This window comes from Tribolium castaneum, chromosome 5 (genome assembly GCF_031307605.1).
Source record: "Tribolium castaneum strain GA2 chromosome 5, icTriCast1.1, whole genome shotgun sequence".
Classification (NCBI taxonomy): Eukaryota; Metazoa; Arthropoda; class Insecta; order Coleoptera; family Tenebrionidae; genus Tribolium; species Tribolium castaneum.
In genome coordinates this window covers 11,340,442-11,360,009 of record NC_087398.1, presented here as the reverse complement: position 1 = coordinate 11,360,009, position 19,568 = coordinate 11,340,442, and the positions used below count along the sequence as shown (strand labels likewise).

Sequence of the window (19,568 nt, the reverse complement as noted above, 5' to 3'; positions counted from 1 at the left end):
CAACTTGGAAAGAGTTTAAATTTTTTTAAAATATAATGTACGATAAAATGGTTGCATTGTGTTCATCTCTTACTAAAAAAATTAATCTGTGTGCAAAACCAACCATTTTTTCAAATTCATTGCTCAGAAAACTTAGACGGCGATGGAAGTGCGCTCTCTGGCGACATTAACGGAACTATCGAGGACGGGAACAATTTGTTTTGTATCCTAACCTTTCGATATCCGTAGACTCAACTCAATAGCAATTGGGGATTTTGTTTTTCAACGTTGGCGTGCGGTGTCACTAGTGTCACCCCTCAAATAAATTGTTGGTTTTGTAAATTAAAAAACATCACAAAATATCGAAAAATTGTCATTGAAGAAGAGCACAGCTATTATTTATCGCAATGTCTCGCGCTTCCACACGTTTTGACACCAAAAAAGTGGTACGTTGATTTGCCCCTGCGTCCAATTTCGCCCCCTAGTCTAAAATTTCAGAATTCCGAATTGGTCACTCTAACTTACGGCGCTTTGGTGACACAAATGATCAAAGACTTGGACAATACCGACGATGTGAGTAAACAGTTGGAGAGGTTAGGTTACAACATGGGTGTGAGACTCATTGAGGATTTCCTCGCAAAAACAGGGACCGGTCGTTGTTTGGACTTGAAAGACACTGCGGATAAAATTCAGAGCGCTTTTCGCATGTATTTAGGCGTACAACCGAATGTTGCCAATTGGAGTGCGGCAGGAGATGAATTTTCATTTATTTTGGATACAAACCCCTTGACTGACTTGGTTGAACTTCCCGATGAATTGAAAAGTTTAAAGTACTGCAATGTCATTTGTGGGGTTATAAGGGGGGCTTTGGAGATGGTCCAGTTGGATGTGCAAAGTTGGATTGTTCAAGTAAGTTAAATTGGAATGAATGTGATCCATTTCTATTATCTAGTACATGTGTTATGGATGATAATGATAGCAAAATTCCAATTATGTAAATTATGTAAACTCTATTTCAAAACTACGGAAATTCCAACATCGCATTTTACCAAATTTTTATTATTGTTTTTTTAATAAAGTTTTTAAAAATGTAAAATAGCTGTTAAAATAGTTATTGATTATTTGATTTGTCAATGAAACTATAAATTACGTAGGGCTAATGGGTTTTGTTTTTGTTTCCTGTGTTTTTTCTTACAGTTTTGTAAGAAAATAACTGAAGGAACCGTCAGGTTGGTATTTGAGTTGGGGGACATTATCATGAATAGTAATTTTTTGGATTTAAGATTGGTACCATTTTTTACCAGTCAAATTAAATTTAAATAGTATTCGTTCCACTCTCATATTTTAATTAATTTGTTAAATGTTTGTCACCTGTTCTTTAATGAAACGAGTATTTTTATGTGTATTAAAACTCAGATATGGAAATTACGATACGAGCCGTAGTCGAGTGTCGTAAAGAGTAGGAGTGTTTTAATAGCCATTAAATATGAGCTGTATAAACTATTTTTTCTAACACCCGAGCAGTCAATTATTTTTAAATGTATTTATATTTATTCCTATTATTCCCTGGTTGTTATATTGCATTCTGAGCGGTTTCATAATGAACATTATTAAAGCACAGGTCACAAACATTTAACGGGTCCATTATTAAAGGTTGGGAGTAGAAAAACATCGTAAATAAATGCATAATACTATACCTGTTGGGAGTGACATGATCAGGAATTACTTGTTTCAGGATCAGCTAAAAGGGGACCAGAACACGGAAATCAGGGTTAAGTTCATCAGGAGATTAGAAGATGCAATGCCGGCTGGAGAAGACTAATAAATTATATTGTTTTGTGTTTAAACTGGACCGCGTTTTCTATAAATTTCGCTACAGCTAGGAGCATAGGTTCACTCAAGTTTCTACCCATAAGTTGTAAGCTAATCGGCATTCCATTACTTGATAATTTGACAGGAATTGTAACTGCGGGAATTCCTGAAAAATGATTTATAAATTGTTAATTTAACACTAGATATTTTATTATTTACCGGCCATGTTCGCCGGTTGTGTGCAATAATCCTGCAAAGCACACTGCTCCCTGTTCGTTTTTTGTGCAAAATCTTTGTATAAAGGCGCTGTAGTTAAAGTGGTTGGTGTCAGTAACACCTGAACTTGTTCCCAAACGTTATCAAAGTCTTGCAAAATCAATCGTCTGACTTTCAGCGCTTGATTGAAGTATTTATCGTAATTTCTAGTGAGTAGGAAATAATTTCCTGTTAAAATACGATTCCTAACAACTTCGTTAAAACCCAAACTGCGACTAGTTGCAAACAGTTTTTCCGTTGAGGAATTTTCTTTAGCACGAAAACCGAATTCAATGCCATCGTATCTGGCCATATTGCTGGCAACTTCGCACTGGTTCAGTATTGAATAGCACACAATGCTGTACTCAGTGTGGGGCATTGAAACTGGCTTAACAGTGGCCCCGTTTTCGTGCAGAAATGTGGCGATTTCGTTCCAAGTTTGCAAAATTTCGCTATTTAAATGCTCACAGTGATACTCGTCAGGAATACCGACTTTCAAATTTTTTATACTTAGTTTATTGGCTGATGGTAATTTTATACTTTTGTACGGTTTTGTCAACGAAGTTGAATCTTTAGGGTCAAAACCAGCCACTGCGTTCAAAACTGAGACGCAGTCGTCCACATATCGCGTTAAAATTCCTGGTACGTCCATTGAGTTCACTAGAGGTATCAACCCATGGCGTGAAACCAACCCATAGGTGGGTTTTAAACCCACGAGACCGCAATACGAAGCTGGGTTGCGCGTCGAGCCGCCTGTGTCAGACCCAATAGCACTAAAAAATAAAGTTTTTATTGATTGAAATGGATATTATTATTTTTTTAAATAGTACATAGTACTATGAAAATTCATTATTTTTAAATATATATCTATAAGAAAATGGCATATTGGTGCAATTGGGCTTTAGGTTTAAAAAAAAGAAACACGTATTTTAAGATTTTTGGAAATGTCCCCAAGAGTGTTAAATTAAAAAAAAATTGAAGTTATATTCGTATAAATAGATATTTCTAAGGTTTTTTGAAATCTAATCGCAATGGGGCTAAGTAGGGGATGAAAGTTTATATGAAAATCTGTAAATTTGTAAATCATACAGGGTGTTCGCCAAGTTGAGACATACTTTTAACAAGTTTTATCATCATCATCCAACACCTTCGTAAAATGTTGATGGTAAAGAAGATACGACGATAATTTCTTTTTTTTAATGAAACCGGCCTTTGAAAATTTACAGAAAAAAATCAGCGAGGCATTGGTATTAATAAAAAAAACTGCCACAGTTATTAAATAATTATTAACTTAATTATTAACAATCATTTGAGTTCCTATATTGGGAGAATAATATCAAAAAAGTCAATAGAAAATTATATGCTTTACAATTTTTATTTAAAACTTTTTTCTAGCTCTTACTGTTTTTGAAAGATTTTTAAACAATTTATTTTCGTTTTTTCCTCTTGAAACGAAAAATTCTTTGTCTACTTATTTGACTAAACTAAATAATAATAAACTTACGCAAAACACGTCCCTGTGGCCACTGCAACCGCACTGCCCCCACTACTACCCCCAGAAATGTGAAACTGATCCTCTGTGAACCCCCAGTGATTTTTCGTCGGCCCGAAAATGGAGTCCACAGTTCCTGAGCCCATTGCAAATTGGTCCAGATTTGTTTTTCCAATGAGCACAGCACCAGAGTTTCGTAATCTCTCATAAACTGTAGAATTATAAGTCGGGGTGAAATTTCTCAACATTTCCGAACCACACGTAGTTCGAATGCCGCAAGTACAAAAATTGTCTTTGATAGCAACTGGGATTCCGTCGAGTTGGGATCGAGGTTTTTTAGTATCGTAACGAGAGACAGATTCTTCCGATTGCTTTTTTGCCTCATTGTTAGTGATTGTTACGAAAGCGTTGTATTTGTTGAGTCGTTGGGCTTTTTCCAAGGAGGCTTTTATCAAGTCCGTGGCAGCGATTTTGCCCTCGTTTAATAGATGAAACGCCTAAAAAACACTCTGAAGTGAGGAATTTATGGTGGATTTTGGTACCGTTTTAATGTTGGAATTAAGGACTTTGTCCATTTGAAATGTGGCTCTTGCAATTCGTTTCGTTCAAATTATTATTACTGTAACTTTACCAATTGTGACACTGTCTGTTTATTTAAAAAATACGATTCAAAAGAGAAGTGTGAGGCAAGCACACATAACCTACAAAAACACGTGACGTAACGTAAAGATACGTAAAGCCCGGTTTACATCGCAATAAAATTAAATATTTCCCGCCATTTATGGCTCTGTTTCATAAAGTAATTTAACTAAATTATAATAAATACATATTATCGTTATTTTTTTATGCTATAAAGTAATATACGGTCCGCGCAGACAACCAATCTATTTTAATTTGGCTAATTGCCCGAGATACGCCCTTTATCCACTTTTTTCCATACCCAATGCAAATTTATGTAAATATACAAATTCACTGATTAATAAGTGGTATAAAAGCAATTATTTGCGGCGTATTTTTAAAAAGTACCCACACCATGATGAAGCTTAGTTCCAGTTTTGTTTTTTTGGCTTTTGTCGCAGTCGTTGCAGGTAATTATAAAAATTTGCAATAACTGAATAATCACCACTTTTTTTTAAGTTTTAGGGAGTGAGTCTGAATTTGACTGTTCCGGGGACGGAGAAGAGTACAGACTTTGCGGAACTGCTTGTCCTGTAACTTGCACCCAACCGGAAGTAAGGCCTTGCACTTTGCAATGCGTTGAAGGATGCTATTGCAGAAAAGGACTCTTCAGGGACGAGAGAAGTGGTAGATGTGTCACGGAATCGCAGTGCAACGAAATTATTACTGGAAATTATTAGCTTAATTCAACTCTGGATCACTTGTGACTTCGTAGATTAGAAATAAACAACAAACATAAAATCCAAGTTTTTAATTACAAATACGTAAATAAATAATTCATAAACAATAATAATAAATAATTATACAAGTTAGATATACATATTTTAAAAAATTAAGTACAGATTGATCAATCTCAGTATCACAGCTTTTAAGAATTATACTAAAAATTTAAAAGAAATAATTTGCATCAATTGCTGTCGGCTTCGGCTGAAGAAGGGCCTCCGTTGCTCTTTAAAACGCACTTTTTGTAGTGAGTCCTCATATTGCTACTTTGCGAGAACGCTAATCCGCATTTCTGACAAGTGTACGGTTTCAGTCCTGTGTGGAAATTCATGTGTGTTTTTAAGTGATGTTTCTTCGTAAAGCTCTTCGAGCACAGATTGCACGAATAGGGTTTCACGCCTGAAAAATAAAAGTTTATTATTTTTTCTAAATAAAATGTGTTGCTAGAAGAGAAATATCTCTCTCAATGAACCTGGCTAACACCGGTTTTACACCGAAGATGCGTGGAGTTTCATTATTTTAAAATAACAAAAAAATAATAATTTCAAAATAAGTTGGTTTGTGATGAGAATGGTTATGCAACTAAATATACAAACAGCTACAGTGTCCCGCGAGTCGAAAAAGTGCATTTTGACCTTTAAACAACGTAGCTTTTAATACTGATAACTTTGGTCTAAACTTGTATTAGTCGATTCTCCTTAGTTTTTTAAATAAGTGGATTTTTTTGCCAAAAACACGTTTAAAAAAATAATCAATTAAAATCCTAGAATCCTAGACTTTTAACACATTAAAGAAAAAAATTCAAACTTTTAAATCTATACGAGCCGGTTTATCGAAACCACAATTAAAGTTAATTCCGTAGTTAAAAGTTAACAGCGCGAATGGACCAACCAAACTGTTTCAATTTGGTCACATGATCAGTTAATGACGAATTTAATTGCGAATTAAATTAATTGATGCTTCTATAAACCGGTCCTACCAATTATTTAGCGCATTGCAGTTTACAACGTAGAAAAATTCAAAAGTTTGCTAAAGGTTGAATAACTTGAAAAAGTTAAATGGAATGCCCTATTTTTAGTTTTTGCTTCTTCAAGAATATTAATTGTCTATCTAAAAACATAGAGTTTCAAATGCCTAAAGCTCATAACTAAAGAGCTAATGTCATTTATAATTTCAGGGACAGATTTAATAATCAAAATTATTTTGGTAAAATGCAACTTTGGCACTTTTACTTGTTTGGAATGGAGTTTATTAAAATTTTAATTGTTTCACTGTAATAAATAACGAACAATGGCCTAAGGGTAACATTAAATTTATAATTATATGCGTTTTCCAGCGATAGATTCGACTTTTTTTTTAATAACCTAGAAACATTAAAATTACTGGGATCTTAGGTTGGTAGTATTCCCGCGTTTGTAATCCTCCGCCGATTTGTCATGTTTTGTGGTCCTGTCAAATCCGAATTTAAAACGTGTTGTGCTAAAGATTTAGGACTAATTTCGTTTAAAAACGTTTGTAAAGTGTTCATAATCGTTTTTAGTTTGTGTTCTACTCATTATTTATTGTTCATAGTGGATTCGTTTTTGGCCATTTGAAGATATTCACGAGATGAAGATTTTCAAGAATTTTTACAATTTTTCTCAGGTAAATGCATATATTCCTAGTTGATTATTAATAGGGGCTTCATCTTAAACATTGTGATTCACCAAAACGAAAATTAAAACGTTTTAAAGGAAAAACTAAAATTGAGTCCGGTACTACTTTAATCGCGGAGTGTTAGTAAGTAGTTTTTCACTTAATTATTGGCTGGAAATAGTAACAATAGTTACTTTTGTAATATTTAAAGTTAAACATTTTTTGAGCAGTCAGAGAGCAATCATTTAATTCTCAATGTTTTTATTAGAGAGACCATTTAAAAAGTCTTTTAGATGCGAAAATAAAAAAATATTATGTTCCATTTAGAATTTTTAAGTTACTCAACTTGCAAGAAACTTCATTTTTTTGATTGCATTGAAGTAGACCAAGAAGTTAATGTACGTCTGCCATTTTGTCAATAATTTAAAAAAATATTTCCTTAAAGTTTGAACTTTCTTTTATGAAGTTATTAAAAGTCCTGCGTTTCTAGGATTCTTAGTTTTTATGTAATATTTTTTTTTCGTAAGGAATCAAAAATAAAAATTACTAAACATAATCGTCCAATAACAATTCTCATACCGACGTTTTTAGTTTTTTTTGTCTTTGCAACCGAATATTCGGAAATAAAATTAACTAGACGCCCTCTGATAATGACTTTTGAACTATGTCGAAAACAGTAAAGAAATTTTCGTAATGCCACATTTAACTGACATTTAATGAATTGTTCAACAAATTTGCGTGTATAGTGTTAATTACTTACAATAGAAAGAATTACTTTAAAAGTACGTGGTGGTAAATACTAGCGTTGACTTTGGTTCTGTAGTTTTTCGTGGTATAAAGTGTTTATTGTTGGAACTTGAAAGTGGATAAAAAGTGAAAAATATTTAAATTTTAATTACAAAGTGTTATCAAACAGTTGTCTAATTAAAGATTATAAGTAATGGATCACAGCGAACACAAAGTTTGGTTCAAGAAACCAATAAATTAGTGAAATGTTATGAATTTTAGGTTAGAATTTTCCACTGAAATAATCATGAAATGCTGCGGTAAATCTACAAAACTACAATAAAGATTAACAACTGCTGATACATTTAAACGTAAATTATGCCAAAAGGTAGGCTTTTCAATGTCTTTGTAATAATTTTCCAATAAAGAAAGTGAACCAAACAGTCATTCGTTATTCGTGTTTTCCTCGTCATCTCTCATTTGTCAACATAAGTTTCTTGCTTCAAAGATGCAATAATCATTCCGCATAGGTAATGTAATAATTGTGAAGCCCCAAAATTCGTACAACGCTCAAAATATCCGAATAAACATTTTCCCGCCATTTATGGTTACTGTTTTCGACCTAGCTCAGTGGCGCCCCCAACGGTAATTTTACTTCCGAATTGAGGCATGTAGTTAGAGATCGTGAAATGATAGAAAGACCTCGAGCGGACGAGGGGATGAGTGCACTTCTCTTTAAAGGGGTGAAAACCTTATTTATCTCGTATTGTGTGTTATACTTTAAAAAAAAGGCTGTCTGTTTTTCAAAGGCATATTTTTTATTAAATCCTACGTCTAAGGTGCACTAAAATATAGGAAGTTTCATTAAAAAAAGCATGCACCCAAGTTTGTATTGTAACTCGTTTTTGTGTAGCTACTTATAAATTATTTTCGGTAATAACTACATGGGATTTAGTAATTTATTAATTTTGTACATATGTATTTTTTTAATAACATTATCCGTATACATACCCTCCTACAACATCCTTTCTTTTTTTAGCAAAGATTAAAGATTCGGTGTTACTACTATAAACGTAGGATTAATTTTTGCATCAATGTGTGATTTTAACGATGTTATAAAATTTTTCGAAAATATTTATAGACAGAAAATAAGTGAGTTCAGGACTTGCTAAAATGTCATAAAATAGAATTAATTTATGACGCTTTTTGTATTTCAAACCTTTGGCATAAAGTGTCACTTTTCATAATAATAATTTTTTTCTTTAAAAAAATTTTTGAAAGAACACCTTTTTTGACACATTTTATCGAGTATTTTAAACGAGCAAAGGACTGAAAACATTACGTCCGTCTAAAAAGATGCGTAATAAAGTGGAAAGCAATTCCATTGAACAAGAACAAGACGTGCAAAATGCCGCAAATTCATTAATCCCCTTTACACATCTCTAATTATCAAGGTGTGAGAAGCAATTTCATACATACCTGTATGTAGCCTGGCATGTAAGCTCATATTAGATCGATCTGCGAAAGTTTTTCCACATTCCGGACAAGAATACGGTCTCTCTCCTGTATGAACACGTTGGTGCTGCTTTAATAGCATTTTTCTCGAAAAGCTTTTACCACATGTGGGACATTCGTGCGGCTTTATTCCTACAAAAGAGTACTGGTTTTGTTAATCGTAAAAATTTCAAACGGAAGAGTCTGACAATAGATAGATCAAGAACAGGAGGATAATATGTTACTCCCACTTTTTTATACCAAACAACAATGAAATTACAAGTTACAAATAACAATAAAGGATTTAGATTTATGAGAGGAGCTTTCCGCACACCTGCAAAACTGATGCGGTCACGTTTGCAGAGAATGCGGACGAAAGTTCTAAATCTTCAATTTAATCTCTAACTCAATTGTTAAACTTGCCGACAGACTTATTTGTTTAACAATTATATCTTCATGTTTGCGGGCATTGTTTGGACTGAAGCTGTAAAATATGATGTGCAAAGTTGTAATTTTCATACTTCGTAGGTATAATTACTGTTCCTTTATGTAAACTGTATTTTGTCTAGCTGACACTTTGACGTGCCAGCCAGATAATTACAGAGAGAAACTCGATGCATTTTAAACTGGTTATTAATGATTATTATTACAAAAATTTCTTTACCTGTGTGAATTCGAAGATGCATATTGTAAGCCACTCTTTGATTGAACCGTTTTGGACAGTGGGGACAAGCATATTCTTTCCGGTCGCGATGTATCTTCATGTGGCTGCTTAAATATCCCCGATCGTTGAAGTTTTTGCCACATTCGGGACATTTAGCTGCGAATTCTTTCGTTCCTTCGTGTACTGATCTGTAAAAATTACATTATTTTTACGAAATTATTCCCATTCACTGCTTGCTTCAAAGTGCACGTTGCCAGTAGGTCAGTTAACGTTGTGAATCTTCCAATGCTTTCATAAATATTAATAAGTTTCTGAGGTCCCATTTTAAGATTTTTTCCGAGGGGTAAACGATGGAGGAAATCGGTTTACAAATTTGAGGAAATCATTGGAAATCATTTGAAAATATTATGGGAAATTAAAGGAAATTAGAATTTTTTTTATTAAATTTAGCGTACAAAATTACCCCCTGATTTTTCCAATTTTTTTTACAGTGGTCGTCGCACTATTTAACAATTACTTGAACTAATGGTTATTAAGATTTGCTAGTTTTTTTTTATTTTGTTGTTCTAAATAAAATGCAAGTTTTTGGGATTACTCAAATCGATTCAAAAAAATTCCTCAAAATACGCAAAATGTTCACTAAAATATCAGTGAACTTGGTAATTTCTGGCATTGGCATTGGTTCAATTACGCATCATGTAAATAATAAGAGAAGTTTTTCATGAGCTAAAGTGAACAGAATAAACTGAAAATTACTTGCAATTTTATTTAAAAAATAATTACAGTTTTCTTTAACATAATGTACGCAATGTTTTAAAAAAATTATACTGAACGAAACGAGCCAAGATATTTCACTATTTTTTTAATGGCACCTCAAATTTTGTACACCAGATTTCTTCAAGTTTTTTCCCTAATTGAATATGATTTCCCGTAGTTTTTTTCAATTTCCTATTTTTATCATTATTTATTTTACCCAATTCTAGGTTGGAGCTTGTTTTTTTTTGTTTCGTTAGATATTCTGAATTGTGAAACCTACTAATTTTAGTACTACCTACAAAGAAAGTTTGCTTGTACAAGAATAAAAAATTATATTTAAAAATGAAGATGGGACTAGTCAGTGCCGAAACATGTTTAAAAATGAGCGAATATCTTAAAAACTAAGAAAGATGGATTTTTTAAATATTTTTTTTTGATGTTTCTGGACCATAGGCCACACCTCCCTGCTAATTGTTCTGCCAATTTTGGGACAGCCTGTATAATTTTAATTTTTGAAGACTTTATTTTGTGAGTTTCTCCATTCTAATTAAAAAAAATTGCACTTTGAAACTACAAATAAATTCCCTTTATTATAAATTCTGTTGAATTTAAAGGTCACCAGTTAAAAAAAGACTGAACTCAATTAAAAAACGATTTGCAATTACAGTGATTCTTGTTGAAAAATGAATTAAGTCCGAGGCTAAATCGATCTAAATAAGACGAAAAATGGAAATTTTTTACCTATTCACTAAATTTTCACTAAAAAAATTGCCGATTTTGCAATTCTTAAAGAACCAGAAAAATTATAAATTCAACTCATTAAAAAAAGTAAATCTAATAAAATAAGCTGAAACATGCTGTTTTTGATTTCCGCATCTATTAAAATAATATGTAGCAATTTTATATAAAAAAATGCGATTTTCGGACGTAATTCAACAAAACACACAATTCTTTAAGAGAGCCTGATTGAACGAAACAAGTGAAATAAATAATAAGATTTTTTTAGGAATGTCTTTTCGTTAAAAATTTAGTCAAGTGGATTAACTGGAATACGCCTCAAAATAGAAACGAACTTATTTTTTAATCGATAAAAAAATTCTTAAATAAGTCAAGTTTTTATACAAAAAATTCGGCCGAAGTGTGATACTAATTGAACAAAAAAATAACAGACTGAACTCAATTAAAACATATGCTTTGCAATTAGAGCAAAATAAACCTAAAAATGGAAATTTCTAACTAATTCACTAAATTTTTACTAAAGAAGTCCGCCACTTTTACAACTTTTAAACTAACTGAAAAATATTCTCCTTGAAAAAAAAATTAAATCAATTAAAATCAGCTGAAAAAATCAATTTAGAACATTTTATTTCTAATTTCCGCATCGATTAAAACATGTTGTAGTTTCGAATTTCGGATTTAATTCAACAAAATATACACATTTCTTTTATAGAGCTCGATCAAATGAAAGAAGTAAAATAACTGATGAGAATTTTTTAGGAATCTCAGTTCTCGTTAAAAATTTAGTCCAGTGAAATACGCCACAAAATAGAAACTTATTAAAACTTGTTTTTAATCTACAAACATGTTTTTAAATAAAGTGAAATTTTTATATAGGGTAAGTCAATAGTGGGTTATTTCTGATTTTTTGTTAATATGCAACCAATAATACTGATTCCAGCAGACCACATAGGTAATCATTAAAAAATTCCAAAATTAATCCACGATTACATCGTTTAAGTATTGTCAAGTTCATTTTAACAGTTTTACTAAAGTTTCATTATGGACTATTATTACTTAAGAAAATAAAAAAAAATGTTGATTTAATTAATGGTTTTTTTTTAATTATACAATCTCCAAGTGGTAAATGCAATTAGAATTTTTGGTTGCATATTAGTACATGTGAGAAATAACCCACTATTGACTCATCTTGTATGAAAAATTCGGCCGAAGTGTGGTATTAATTTAACACAAAAAAACAACTGTTAAGAAAAACAGAGTGAACTTAATTAAAAAATATTTTGCATTAGACTGATTCTTGTTGAAAAGTAAACTAAATCCGAGATTAAATCGAATAAAATTAGCCGAAATATGGAAATTTTTGACCTATTTATTAAAATTTTACTAAAAAAATCCGTCAAACTTGCAATTTTTAAACAAACAAGAAAATTATTCTCTTTGAAAAAAAAACTAAATCTAACAATATTAGTATTTGATTAAAAAAACTTGATTGAACGAAATAAGCGAAATAATAATGAATGATTTTTTTTAGAAATGTCTATTCTTGTAAAAAAATTAATCGAGTGGAATACGTCGCAAAATAGAAAATTAGGTTGATAAAAATTTTCATAAATAACTCAAAAAAATAGAGCGATAGTTATTGCTTAACTAATAGAACAAAAAATATCTTAAAATAAGAAAAAAAAAACTTATATACAATAATTTTTCAATCCTTAAAAAAGGGAATCTTCCTCAGTTTAAAAATGACATGGAACAATGTATAAGCTGAAATATTAATTTTAGAACATACCTACTTTTATTGTTATTTTCCGCATCATTTAAATATAAAATCTCAAAATAAATGTTTTATTAAAAAATTCATTTATTTAACGAATTTACATTGTTTTAAACAAAGTGTAAACAAAACACGCCAAAATAACTCAAGAGAATGACAATTATTATTGAACAAATCCAGATACATTTACAACGTCTTACAATAGTTTACATCGATTTTATAAATTATTAGGAATTAAAAGTGAGCCGAATTTGCGATTTTTGCCTTTAACTCATACATTTAAAAAAATCGAAACATTATTTCGAAGGATTTTTTAGGTAGAAATTCAACCACGAGATCTAAGCTATTTTTTTTCTGTTCTAACAGGTAAAATTTGTAACATCAAGAAATTTAAAAGATATTAAAATTAACAAATCATTTACTGATTCAATTCCTGCGAGAGGAACTTAATTTGTGATTACAATTCCACAAAAAAAATTGTAAAAGAAAAGTTACTTACCGATGGTATTTGTAATTGCGCAACTGACTGAACGTTTTCTTACAATCCTCACACTTGAAAGGTTTCTGTTTTTCGTTGTCGTGACACGAATTTTTCTCTTCCGTTCCTTCGTCTTTCCGACTACAAAGCGTTCTATTTGTGTGTTTTTTCGGACATGTAAACGCAGTCGTACTGTCATTAACACACTTGTCATTTTCTTTATTTACCACTAACGAATCATTTAATTGAGGTACGAGTTTTTGTTCAAAGACTAATTTATTTAATGAGGTAGATAAGTCCAATTCTGAGGAAGAATTCGAGCTTGGTGATAGTATACTATTAGTTTTGTTTTTCTGGTGCTGTTGCGAATTGTTGTTATTCGGATCGCTCTCCTCCAGTCTATCACGTATTTGATGAACATTCTGAAAATAAACGGATTAATCTAAAGTGAGAACTTGAATTATTACTGGATGTTAGTTGCAATTTTGTAAAAGAGCTTAGCTTAAATTTATGTCGCTTCCCTGCCCACACGCTAGAGAACAGGTCACGATCTGTCGTGCGAGAATATATGGCAATAACGAGTCCCGATTTTTGAAAGTTTAATAAAATTGGACGTGCCATAAAATGCGAAAATGGGGTAGCTTTTTGCAGTAAAGTTTAATAGATTATTAATATTAATAGCGAGTGGTCAGTTGAGTTGAGTTCTGATTTGTTTTTCTTTTAATAACACGAACGGCTCTCTTGAAGCTTGTCTTTTTTTGTAATTACCAGGTTATACCTGCACATGGCAATTCTTGGTAATTACTGCTTTATCTACGATCTTCAGATGCACTTGCGAAAATCAAACTAAAAACATAAAACAAAGACGCGCTTCAGTTTCTGTTTCAATCAAACTGACTGTGAAGTATTCAATGTTATGTTGCTGTCGGCCGAACATTAACAATTTCATTATCAATTTGGCTTTTACCGCAACGTGATTCAGCAGTATTTAGCCGAAATTAGGTTCATTAATTAGAAAAAAAGAATTACTTGTTTTCTTTCTTCGCTTGAAATAAGAGCGGAATTCGTTGGCATAATTTATTATTGTTGTTTGATCTTTACAACATATTTTCCAATCAATCAATTAATTAAACTGTTCACTGCGGTTTACAGTTAACCTTTTTGCAACAGAATTTTTAATTAGTATTTTTTTACATTACAAAACAAAAATTATTTAGTACAATTATGAAACATGTGTAAGCACTTCCTAAGATTTGCTCCAATTAAAATATCACGAATGCGTTTGCATTATTAATTGTTTCGGGAAATGAGCATTAATTAAGTCGTTCAGTTAATGAAGGAATCGATTTTGAAGATGCTTGGCTAAATCACTACCTATCATGAGTCGATAAGTAGCTGCGGATGTCTGAGTGATTATAAAAAGAGAAATTTCTGCTTTAATCAAATGCACATTCTTTTACGGACAGATATGTGCGTAATAATCCCAGTTTTTTAAATGCTTGAGTAGTAAATCATACAGAAAGCGACTAAATATTTATCGGTAGGAAAACATAGAGGGCAGAAAAAGTAGTAACCAAATATTTATTTCACATAATTTCAGCTTTGTACGTTCGGATCTAACGGTAAAATCGTAAAACGGCGGATGTCTGTAGTCCAATATTAGCAATGTTTCGCTGAACTTTAATTGGTATTAAAATATTACCTACCTGTACGAAGATCGGAATGTCTGCACTTTCCAATAAATACTCCTAATATTTCTCTTTGAATAAGGTGTTCAGACTTATTTATTTTAATAAATTGTTGTATTTTTTATGTTTATTCTTCTACATAAAATGAATTTTTCGGTTGCTTTGTGTTTTTTTTCTTTTTGCTGATTTATGATTTCTTCACACGATGACAGAAGTATCGAAGCGCGACATGATCACGCAATAACGCAGCGAGCAAAATTTAATCACAGTGTGTAAATGAATAATAATTGCTATTATTGCTTTCATTAACCACAGAAAGTTGACCGAGTTGTTTACCTCAAGAAAAATGTGCGTGAAAATTTTGTTAATATTAGTTTCAACTTATTGTATAAATAGATATTGGATTTCGATTGCGTTTTACTAATGAATAAAGAAAAGCTGAAGATACCCGCTTCGGTGATTTTGCTCTTCAAGAGAATAAAACTAGGTTTATGTACAAAACGGTTTGGATTTTTGCAAATTTTCTTGTTGCAATGTCTTTTAAAACTCTGAATCTCGATGCTCTATGCGCTTATGCCTGTTTGCCTAATTAGTAGAACAATAAAAAAAAATATGAAAAATCAATTTTCTTAACATTTTGGTACTTTTTATATTAAATGGTATTAAATTTACCTTTTTTGGTTTGTTTAAGCATATTTTTGCAATAGAAACAATTTTTTTTTTGAAAAAATATGCCTAAAACTTGATGGAAAAACACCAAATCGATGTTATTTTCGCCTGTTTATTCGATTACTTCTGTTTTGAATGGAAATCACAAAAAATTCGTCAAAAATAGACAAAAACAAATGGTGTTTTTTACTAAATTTTCAGTTTTTGTCGTAAAATTTTTCTAAAACAAACTGAAAAATCAGAGAAAAATCACTAAATTAAAATACAATAATTATTAATAGGTTAATAATTTTTAATCTTTTCGAGCGTTTTGTGTGTTTTAAAGCCAGGAACTATTTTGCGATAATATTTTAATACAAACAAAAATAAGAAAATTATTAACATGTTATTTTTGCCTTTTTAGGTGATCAATTGATTATTATTTAGCCAAGTTTTTTTTCGAAAAAATTTGCTAAAGTTGTCCAAAAAATCCCGAAGTTATGTCGAATATGATATTACATTTTGTTTGTTTCACTTGATTTTAGTTGGTTTTTGTTCAGAATTTCATCAAAAAATAAACCGAAAAAACAAAGCCTGGTTAAAAATTGTTTCATTTTTACCTTTTTCCGTTTCTAAGCGCATGTTATAAAACAACCATATTTAAATTTTTTGTAATATTTTGGTAGATCAAACCGAAAAACCACCAACTTGGATAAAAAAAATTTTTTTCGGGCGTTTTATGATAGGTATTTACTATACAATTTGAGTAGTTTTGACAAATTTCTAAACTTTGTAAGATAAATTACATTTTGTTTGCTTTTTTCTTGTGTTTTAAGACCTTTTTCAGTTAGAAAACCGTTACTTGAAATAAAAACCAAATTTTTTATAACAGTATCGTCAAACAAATAAAAAATCTTGGTCAAAAAGGTTTAAATCAAATTCAAAGTTTCTGTTTTGCTCGAATAAGCCGAAAAATTAGCGAATTAAAACAATAATTACATTATGATTTGTCTTTTTGGAAGTTTTTTAGTTTGAAACCCAAATACATATTTCGCAAAATTTTGTTAAAAGTAAGACAAAAATGACAAAGTAAAGTCTTTTTTGATTGTTATTAAAGCAAGTTTTTTCGGACTTCTTTTTGATACTTTGCTAAATCACACAAAAGAATCACCAAAATGGATAAAAAATGAATTGACTATTGTCTGTCGCAAGCGTTTTAGCACAAAATACTCGATTTTCTCTTGAGGTTTTGTAAAAAATAAGCCAAAAAACCAATAAATTAGTCCAAAAATTGTGATGTTGTTTTGAAAAATTACTAAATTCTGTCGGAAATTACATTATGTTTGGTTTTTTCTTTGTATTTTAAGACGTTTGTCATTTTGAAACATCATTATTTGAAGTAAAAACCAAATTTTTTGGCAATATCGCTAAACAAAGAATAGAAAAATCCAAAATATGTTTTTGGATTAAATTCTCAGTTTTTGATTGAGATTTCGTTAAAACAAACCGAAAAATCAGCAAATAAATACAATAATTAAATTATCATTTTTTTTTTTGGTAAAATTACATTTTGTTTGCTTATTTCTTGTGTTTTAAGACGTTTGTCACAAACACCATTGTTTGAAGTTTTTTATTAAAATATCGCCAAACAACTTAGTCTTAATCAAAAAAGATTTTAAATTAAATTCTTAATTTCTCTTTGTGATTTTGTTAAAATAAACCCAAAAATTTAGTGAATTAATACAATAATTACCTACATTATCATTTGCCTTTTTGGGCATATTCCGCTAAATTTTGTTAAAAACCAGCCGAAAATGATAAGATTACGCCGAATATGATTTTACTTTTGCCTTTTTTAAGCGTTTAAACCAGATTTTAAGATAAATATTTACTCAAGTTGCCCGAAAAATTTATCCATTTTTGAACTAGAGACTCGATTATTGCCAGATCTTTAAATACACGTCAAAAAATTAATCGAATTTAATATTATTTTGTTAGTATCACTTGAAACATTGGAACTACTCGTAGATATGTATTTAAATATTTCATATTCGTTTAAGCTCATTTAAGAACACAATTAAAACGTAGGTATACCGGACTATGCAAAGAAAAGGAAAAAAACTATTTCAAAAATATGTCTTTATTCAAAATAATTATCAACGTAAAGAAAATTTCGACAAAAAATTGAAGAAAGCTGAAAGTCCGTATCAAACCTATTTACCAAAAATAATTTCAATAGTTTTTGAAAATCAATTTTTTCAGATTTAGGATCAGATTTCGAGTAATATTTTTAATACGAGTTTTATTACAAATTGTAAAATCACTAAACCAAACAAGATAGTTAAATTAATTATTAAGTAATAAACAAATGAGTGCCCTTTTTGTTAAAAAATGATGCAACCAAAAAAGCACATTTATTTTTAAAGGAATTTTTAAAATAATCCACAGTGAACGGAACAAGCTGATGTTAGAAGCAATATTTAACGATTTCTTGCATTTATTCAATAATCTTTTTGCACCACAAGTCAATAATGCAATTTCTTGCCTTAATTCTGAATAATCTCTTGAAGCAAGGACTTGGAATAAATTGTCTTCGTTGATTTGAGCGACTTCTTGCTACAGTTATGTTAACATGGCATTCCATGCTCTAGCAATTTTGCGTAGGTAAAATCGCTCAATATTATGATTTATTCATACAATAGTTCAAATATAGATAATCAGATGAAAATCTGTTTACGGGCCGTTAAACCAACGCGATCTAAATGATTTCCAACCGTCATAAGCAAGTCTCAATATTGACTTAAAATATTTGAACTTTCTAACATGAATACTGATTTTAATAATGGGTATAACATGTGTATATTAGACGCGAAGTGAGCATAATGATTCTTTTCTCATACCTAAGTTAACCAACATTTAAATAATCGCTCGTGTAAATATTTACCGCTCGTTCAGTGCTTGAGAGGCAGGTTCTTGGGTCGGACAGGACGGGCATTTCCCTGGGCATCCATGGGCTCGGTATCACACAGCTCACCAACTTCCGCTCCTTTTTGCTGGGCATGAAGCTGGAAATGGGCACTAAACTGGGCAACTTCCTTTGGTTTCGTTTGCTGAACACGTCGTTCGCTGGTTTTTCCTCCTTTTTCTCGAACAATTTGTATTCTCTGAGCGTGTTTGCCTTTTGCAAAAACTCGACGTCAATGTGTAGTTTCAACAGATTTGCAGCCGTGAGGAAGTCGTTGATTGTGTTTGAGTAAATGATGACGCTTCCTGTGTAGATGTAGTCCAGGATTAGGGACATGGTGTTGCTGTTGATGTCGGGGAAAATCAGAACGGATGGCTCGGTCATGTCTTGCAGCAGCAAGTCCTGCAAAAAATCCATCCTCACTAATGCAAATTCGAATGACTGGCGGGATTTTGCGCAAAAAAGTGGCCTTACTGTTGTTCTTTTCGCTTGATTGCTTTAGTCCATAGCGATGTCATAATCAATTAAACGCCTGTTGGGATTCTCTCAACTCTATCTAGCCAAAAGTGCAAAAAATGCGAAATATTGGAGAGATTTTCACTCGTGCTGCTTCCCCGACTTAATTATAAGCTAGCACCGTTGCACGTGAAACTTAATTGAAGGTTTAGTAATAGTAAGTTCGCATAAATTTGGCGAAAATTAATTGTAGGCAAATATTATAATAAGAAAGTTTGTATTTGCCTCACTGAGAACAGTAATTACCGTATTTCATTAAAATACAGTCAGACAATAATAAACACGTCGTAAAATTTTGCAACGCTTTGTAGAACTATTGTATTGTGAACACGGCGGCAAAAGATCAAAAGCAGTTTATTAAATTGGTTTAAAAAAACCTTCAAATTAATTATTTGCCTACTGAATTTCATGCAAGTTTACTTTATTTTGAGAAAATTTAGTAAAGCCCTAGCTAGTGATTATCGGTTCACACTATTTTTTCCAGTCAAAAGCCCTTTTGATAAACTTCGTTTTCTACAAACGAACAGATTGTTCCCTTAAAAACGAA

At 31.2% G+C, this 19,568-nt stretch overlaps 3 protein-coding genes across 4 annotated transcripts in view; 1 reads left to right on the top strand and 2 right to left on the bottom strand.

The window, feature by feature from the left end:
* The first annotated feature begins 248 nt into the window (after positions 1 to 248).
* On the top strand, positions 249 to 1,988 carry Bet3 (Blocked early in transport 3). The gene is made up of 3 exons (XM_965930.5): positions 249 to 425; positions 478 to 888; positions 1,715 to 1,988. The coding sequence occupies exons 1-3, from the start codon at positions 387 to 389 to the stop codon at positions 1,799 to 1,801; spliced, it is 537 nt and encodes a 178-aa protein (XP_971023.1). The 5' UTR covers positions 249 to 386; the 3' UTR covers positions 1,802 to 1,988.
* On the bottom strand, positions 1,789 to 4,278 carry GatA (Glutamyl-tRNA amidotransferase, subunit A). The gene is made up of 4 exons (XM_008194812.3): positions 4,081 to 4,278; positions 3,551 to 4,035; positions 2,011 to 2,819; positions 1,789 to 1,957 (listed from the first exon to the last, which is right to left on the bottom strand). The coding sequence occupies exons 1-4, from the start codon at positions 4,111 to 4,113 to the stop codon at positions 1,806 to 1,808; spliced, it is 1,479 nt and encodes a 492-aa protein (XP_008193034.2). The 5' UTR covers positions 4,114 to 4,278; the 3' UTR covers positions 1,789 to 1,805.
* Positions 4,279 to 4,952: 674 nt separating this feature from the next.
* The window catches only part of LOC659718 (zinc finger protein 679), a 33,239-nt gene continuing 18,623 nt past the window's right edge, over positions 4,953 to 19,568 (bottom strand). The window contains exons 3-7 of one of the 2 annotated variants that reach the window (XM_001811749.4): positions 18,485 to 18,907; positions 13,226 to 13,626; positions 9,459 to 9,646; positions 8,780 to 8,947; positions 4,953 to 5,338 (exon numbers count right to left, since the gene is read on the bottom strand). In XM_001811749.4, coding sequence (XP_001811801.3) covers positions 5,124 to 5,338; positions 8,780 to 8,947; positions 9,459 to 9,646; positions 13,226 to 13,626; positions 18,485 to 18,907 — 1,395 coding nt within the window. In that variant the 3' untranslated portion in view covers positions 4,953 to 5,123. Of the gene's footprint in view, positions 5,339 to 8,779; positions 8,961 to 9,458; positions 9,647 to 13,225; positions 13,627 to 18,484; positions 18,908 to 19,568 lie in introns of those variants that run through there. The other variant, XM_008194813.3, reaches the window with a different exon arrangement.

Coding starts and splice junctions, on each gene's coding strand:
- Bet3 (XM_965930.5), top strand. CDS start 387: ATGTCTCGCGCTTCCACACGTTTTGACACCAAAAAAGTG. Junction 426..477: donor GTTTTGACACCAAAAAAGTG/GTACGTTGATTT, acceptor CTAAAATTTCAG/AATTCCGAATTGGTCACTCT. Junction 889..1,714: donor TGCAAAGTTGGATTGTTCAA/GTAAGTTAAATT, acceptor TACTTGTTTCAG/GATCAGCTAAAAGGGGACCA.
- GatA (XM_008194812.3), bottom strand. CDS start 4,113: ATGGACAAAGTCCTTAATTCCAACATTAAAACG. Junction 4,036..4,080: donor TTAATTCCAACATTAAAACG/GTACCAAAATCC, acceptor AGTGTTTTTTAG/GCGTTTCATCTATTAAACGA. Junction 2,820..3,550: donor GCCACAGGGACGTGTTTTGC/GTAAGTTTATTA, acceptor TTTATTTTTTAG/TGCTATTGGGTCTGACACAG.